This window comes from Amblyomma maculatum, chromosome 9 (genome assembly GCF_055883805.1).
Source record: "Amblyomma maculatum isolate TAMU_Amacu chromosome 9, ASM5588380v1, whole genome shotgun sequence".
Lineage (NCBI taxonomy): Eukaryota > Metazoa > Arthropoda > Arachnida > Ixodida > Ixodidae > Amblyomma > Amblyomma maculatum.
The window spans coordinates 121,234,457-121,240,214 of record NC_139352.1 but is presented as its reverse complement, the minus strand read 5'-3'; the positions used below and the strand labels follow the sequence as shown (position 1 = coordinate 121,240,214).

General features: G+C 52.8%; 1 protein-coding gene across 1 annotated transcript; it reads right to left on the bottom strand.

Moving 5' to 3' along the window:
- Nucleotides 1-1,115: 1,115 nt before the first annotated feature.
- On the bottom strand, nucleotides 1,116-4,352 carry LOC146180264 (uncharacterized). Its single transcript, XM_084580359.1, has 2 exons — nucleotides 3,026-4,352; nucleotides 1,116-1,141 (listed from the first exon to the last, which is right to left on the bottom strand). The coding sequence occupies exons 1-2, from the start codon at nucleotides 4,350-4,352 to the stop codon at nucleotides 1,116-1,118; spliced, it is 1,353 nt and encodes a 450-aa protein (XP_084436485.1).
- Nucleotides 4,353-5,758: the final 1,406 nt, after the last annotated feature.

Sequence of the window (5,758 nt, the reverse complement as noted above, 5' to 3'; positions counted from 1 at the left end):
TTCTCACATATTAAAGAAGCGGACCTATTGTCAATGCCTTCCAGGCAACTCAGCAAAGGTGAGTTCTCAAGTGCTGGCTGGATTAAGATTTGAAGGGCTTCAAGGACATTTGTGTGTGGTAGGTGCACGACAGCTTTTTCAAAACAAGACACAACCTTGTCCAAGGGAGCTACAAACTCTGGTTTTGGATAATGCAGTCCGCTAGAATCTTGTCGTCGCAGAATAGTGTACATGGGGCTGCTTCTTTCGCTGGTTTCAGGGAGGATAGCACAAGCGTCACACCCGAAGTCACTGATTAACTTCACAATGTATCCAGCGACGTACCTAAAATGGGATGACAGGAGATACCATCACTTCTTTCAGTTCCTCGGTTACTGATTGCGGCAGAGCTCAAATGATTTCGTCGGTGTCGACACTAGGTGCCTAGGCGCGCAATACAGTGCGACATACAACTCCTATAGTCACCTCTGAATAAATCGCACAGAGAAAAGCTTTTATATCCATTATTGAGGAGTGTCCTTTAGTGGCGAATGTGTAATAAGCAAAGCATTCTACCAAAATAATGGGGCAGCGATTGCTCTCTAAGGCAGGCATTACTGCACAGATAGTTACAAGGAACTATTAGTTCAAAAACATACTAGAAAAAGAAAGAAAATATTGCTAGGAATTAGTGCTTGAAATAGATTTCCTGTTTTTTTCATGAAATAATCATGATATCATGTAAACATTTCATTAAACCAACGTTTATTTGCAAAATTAAATTAATGTTTATAATACAACATAAAACATTTGCTGGTCTATAAATTATAGCAAAACTGAAAACAAAACTTAAAATTAAATTAATGTTTATAATACAACATAAAACATTTGCTGGTCTATAAATTATAGCAAAACTGAAAACAAAACCTAAAAGCGTTTACTCTGACGTTATACTACCAATATTTCATGTCATGTAAGCATTGTGCAATTTACATTACATTTTTATAAAATTATTTTCATGGTTAACCTCTCTGCCTTCTCTCTCTTTCTCTCTCTCTCTCTAAAGAAAGCCCGCGAAATACAGAAATTATCAGCCTGTATAGCGCTGAGACTGGGCTGTTGAGTCACGGCCGCAGCTAATTTCTGTCACTCAAACCATGCGCTGTTGGGAGCACAACAATGTCGTAGCGCATGAATGCCTCAGTCACGTGATTTTTTTTTTCGCGGGCTTTCTATAGAGGTGAGAAAAACTATGCACGTGAGGTTTTCTTTATCGGGAATAAATGAAATGGGGGTTTCAGAAGGTCCTACCCAACTTTGCAAATCACATTTATTTGAACGCAATACTTAGTAAATTAGAATTGCAAAATGAAAAATTGCCTGCACCGTTTTTTTTTATCGATATTTATTGTCTTAGGGCATCAGTAGGGTATGATATGAAGGATGAATAAATGATTAAATAAATGTGCCAGCTAGACATCCAACGATGTACCATGACTACGTGGAATTGGATTTAATTTAATCTAAGCTGTCTGCTTTATTGAGCCAGTGGTAGTATTCGAGATCACGCAAACAGTCGAAGCTTTCTTCCCCGAAGTCTTCCTTTTGTTCAGAGCTGGTGCGCCAGGTGGCTGTCAGCAAGTGGTTTCTCTGGCCTATCTCAAATAGTTTGTTTAACCCTTGGCTGAAGTTAGCTTGGACACGCGGTATAAAATATGTCGGTTATCGCTTGGTGCCACAGGCTTAATAGCAAGAATCTGCACTGAGCACAACTCTCTGCAACATCAATATTGCCCACATCCAGCCTTGGCTTCACGGGTTTGACGGTAATGTCGGTAATATATGCCGGACAACCCGGCAAGAGTGTATAGGCACCGCATCAGGTGCCAGTGATGGCTTTTCACGCGGTATATCCTCACTTCTGCCGTTGATCATATATGTGCGTAGTCACGCAGCAGGATGAGATGCGGCTCGAAATGATGCTCACACACTGCCAATGTTTCTGTAAGAGGCTTTTCCTGCCTTCGCAAGCTTCGTTTCCACTTTGTGCGATGTTTGTTGTCCCTCGGAGCAGCAAATAAAGGTGACTGGAGCATCCGGATAGCCGCGCTTCGGCATCTCGGAGCAAAACAGTGAGAGTTGGTCTTTTTCCTGGCCATTTCGAACATCGCATGGTGCTTTTGAAAAGCTGAGATGTCTTAGTTGCTGTGATGGAAGGCAGAACTGAGAGTTCGAGGGCAAAATCGCAAGAATGTGCAGACTGCACGGCGCGCCAAGCCCTTCCCTTAGCGGACGCGCACGGGACGCGGTCCTAGATGATGATGATGATGATGATTATGTGGCAATCCCTTTGCATCGGGGGGGGCGCACGATGTGCACCCTAGCCGTTTACATGACATAAGTCTTAGCAAATACACACACACAGCCACACACAGACCACTTAAACACAGTCGGGGGGTGCGTTCGCTGGAGTCACCGAGTTCGCCTTCGGCTTGCGCTGCTGAGTCGACCCCCACCACTGTCGAAGTCGGCTTTTTGTTGCCGCCACCGCCGCGTGCGGAGTGTCACCGTCAAGCCAGGCTCACACTAGCGGGAAACTTCCCGCAGCGGCGCAACGTTCATGGCGCCGCAGCGTCGCAGCTCCTCGGAAGGACGCTCATACTACGCCCGTTTTCCCGCTGCGTTTGTCGTGGAATGTAGAGGAGGCGAAGGCGAGCGGAGCGAGAAAGAGTAGTCACGTGACAAGAGCGAAGGGAAAGCGCGCGCTTTTCTCGTGCACAAGTGAGCGGGCTACTCAAGCGACACCAGCGATGCTCCCGTCGCCCGCACAGCCGCCGCCGGGAGTCATTGAACTTGGACTGACGTCACGGTCTGCGCTCCGCTCCGATTGGCTACTCCGTTCTGCGGGACGGGAAAAATAGCTCCCGACCCCATCGCTCCGCGGAACGTCAAACAAGTCAGCCTGCGGGAAAAAAACCGGTTTCTGCGGGAAGCGGCGCGCGGAGAACGTCCAGCGTTGCGCGTTTTCCCGCTAGTGTGAGCGTGCCTTCAGAGGCGGCAAAACCCAGCGCCTGCAGTAGGGTGGTGCCCTCTGGGTGTCGCGGTGCCAATTGCGGGCAGTGGAGGACCAGATGCTCTATGTTCTCCTGCTCCCCACCGCACGTTTGGCAGCGTCCCGCCTGAACCATCGGAGACTTGTCGAACCTCTGCCGGTACAACAGAGTGCGCAGCGCCCCAGTACGCGCCTCGAGGAAAAGAGCGCTGCCACTGCCATTGTCATACAGCTTCTCCGGGGCTGGGGCGGTCTTGTGCGTGCGGTAGAGAAGCAGTGTTGACTTCGCGCACATTGCTGCGCGCCACTGCTCCGTCTCCTCTTTTCGGACGTGCTCCTGTACCTCCCTGGACCACTTCCGCTCCCTTGCTTCCTGCACTGGCTGCCTCAGGAGGCCAAACTTGCGGCTCAGCGTGTGTAGGCGCGCAGTCCAAGTTGTGCGGATACCTTTGAGATACAGGTACCGGAATATTCGGCGTGCCCACCTGCAGTCGGGCATAGTCCTCAGGCGGCCCTCATAGGCAAGCTTACTGCGCGCCTCGCGTGCCTCAAACGAAGACCAGCCGAGTTCGCCCTGTATGGCCTCGACTGCAACCCTGCCATGGCAGCCCAGTGCCACTCTGCCCACTTCACGCTGGCCACGTTCCAACCATGATCGGGTTTTGGCCGATAAGCAGAGAACAGCATTTGCAAAAGTTAATGCGGGCACATGAGCAGCTTTCCATAGTTCGCGGACCAGCATATACCTATTGCAGCCCCACAGGCAGCGTCGGCGTAACATGTTGCCCGCCCTGCGGCTGGACTGCCGAACGTGTTCTTCGTGGGCCTCCAAAGGCACAGGCGCCGATCCGATGAGTACACCTAGGTACCGGTACTCGGTAGCCTGGGGTATGGTGTCACCGTTGGGCAGGGTCACCTCAGCCCCACTGGGCGGGCTCGAGAATTGCAGCACTGCGGACTTCCTGGCGTTGAATTGCAGGCCCAGTCGGTGCACACAGGTGGCGGCCAGGGTGACCAGTTGCTGGAGGGTGTCCACATTCTCTGCCAGCAGCACCAGGTCGTCGGCGTATGCAAGGCCTGGCAGAACCCACACTTCCGGCATTCCCTCATACATAAGGGGAAATGGGAAGCCCAGCCCTGACTCAAGCAGGGTTTGCTCAAGGCTTGCAACATAAAGCGCATATAGGAGCGGTGAGAGTGGGCAGCCCTGTTTGAGGCCCCTCGTAACGGGCACGGGCTCCGAGTGGGCGCCACCAAAGTAGGCCACAACCGTGTTCTCGGAGTACAGCCGGCGCAGTAGGTTTATCCACACCGGTGGCATTTCCAGCTCTCCCAGACGATGGAACAATGGCTCATGGGGGACGCTATCGTATGCCTTGGCGACGTCCAGGAAGCAGCCCACCAGGCCCCGAGCTTCTTTTCGAGCAATTTCCATCGTCTGGCTAAGCACAAAGAGGTTGTCCTCTAGGCGTCGTCCTGGGCGGAATCCATTCTGAAGTTCAGTGAGCACACTCGCATTCTCTGCCCATTCACTCATCTACCCTTTCAAAATGTGGGCGAACAGCCGGTAGAGTACGCTCGTTACGGTGAGCGGCCGGTAGTCTCGCAAGAGCCCCGCATCGCCTCCTTTCTTTAGTACGAGGCTAAACCTGCCACACTGCCAGCCCGACGGGATCGGGTCGCCATCTATTATTCTGGTGAATATGGATGCCAGGATATCCCGCGCAGCATCGCCGAGACTCTTAACCACACCTGCCGGGATGCCGTCGAGTGCCTGCGCGGTGTGCGCTCCAATGCGTAATATAGCGCGGTCTAAGGCCGCTCGCGTGACCTTCCAGCCAGGCTCGGATCCTCCTTTGGGCTCGTTGGGGGCTGGCTGGGTTGAGCATTCGTGGCGTGTCATAGGGTCCAGAGGCAGGGGGGATTCGTATGTCTGCAACATGTGTCGTGTGAGGTGTTGTGACATGTCGTTGACAGGTTGGCCAGTACTTTCGTCCCTGAATATCGGGGCAGTGTCTCTCTTGTCGAGTGATGTCACGTAAGACCAGAACTTCCTGGTACCACTGCGACCTGCGCTTGTGATGGCTCTGACCTGCTCGTGGTCATATTGGGCTATCTTGCGCTGGACCATCTCCTGCATGGCATGCTTGCACTGCAGGTACACACTCCATGTTCGTTGGCACTCTTCATCCAATCTGCTTTTCACAGCATGACGGTGAAGTCGGTTAGCCTCGCGACGCGTCTTCAGCGCCGCCTGCACCTCACAGTCCCACCAGCCTTTGCATCGCACGCCTCGCCGGCGTCCATTTGGTGGGCTTGGGACCCGGACTGATGGGCGAGCGTCGGATAATACTGGTTCTGCAGCACATTCTGTGTCAGCCCAGGTCCATAAAACCGAGGATCGGGCCACACTGGCATTGGCGGAAAAGGTAGCTGGTGTGCAGGTGGTGTCAGATATGCTGGTCCGTCCCGATTGGTGGGCTGGACCCAGGGCACCCGTCCCTGAGCGCACAACTGCGGTGGTGAGGTCACCTTTCCGAAGGCCAGGGGAGTGCTCCCCTCTCCGAGGGCACCCGTTGTCATCTGCCCGCGCGCGCACAGGCTTTCGGTGCTCATGCCAGCATGTTCTGCCGGACCAGAAACGGGTATTTGCTTGCTCTGCGCCGTGGTCTGGTGCCCCTGTAGGCGATGCTCCGTGCGGGTTTTCCGTGCCCCGCTCTCTCCGCC

Coding starts and splice junctions, on each gene's coding strand:
- LOC146180264 (XM_084580359.1), bottom strand. CDS start 4,352: ATGCCACCGGTGTGGATAAACCTACTGCGCCGGCTGTACTCCGAGAAC. Junction 1,142..3,025: donor GGGTTTTGCCGCCTCTGAAG/GCACGCTCACAC, acceptor TGCTCCCAACAG/CGCATGGTTTGAGTGACAGA.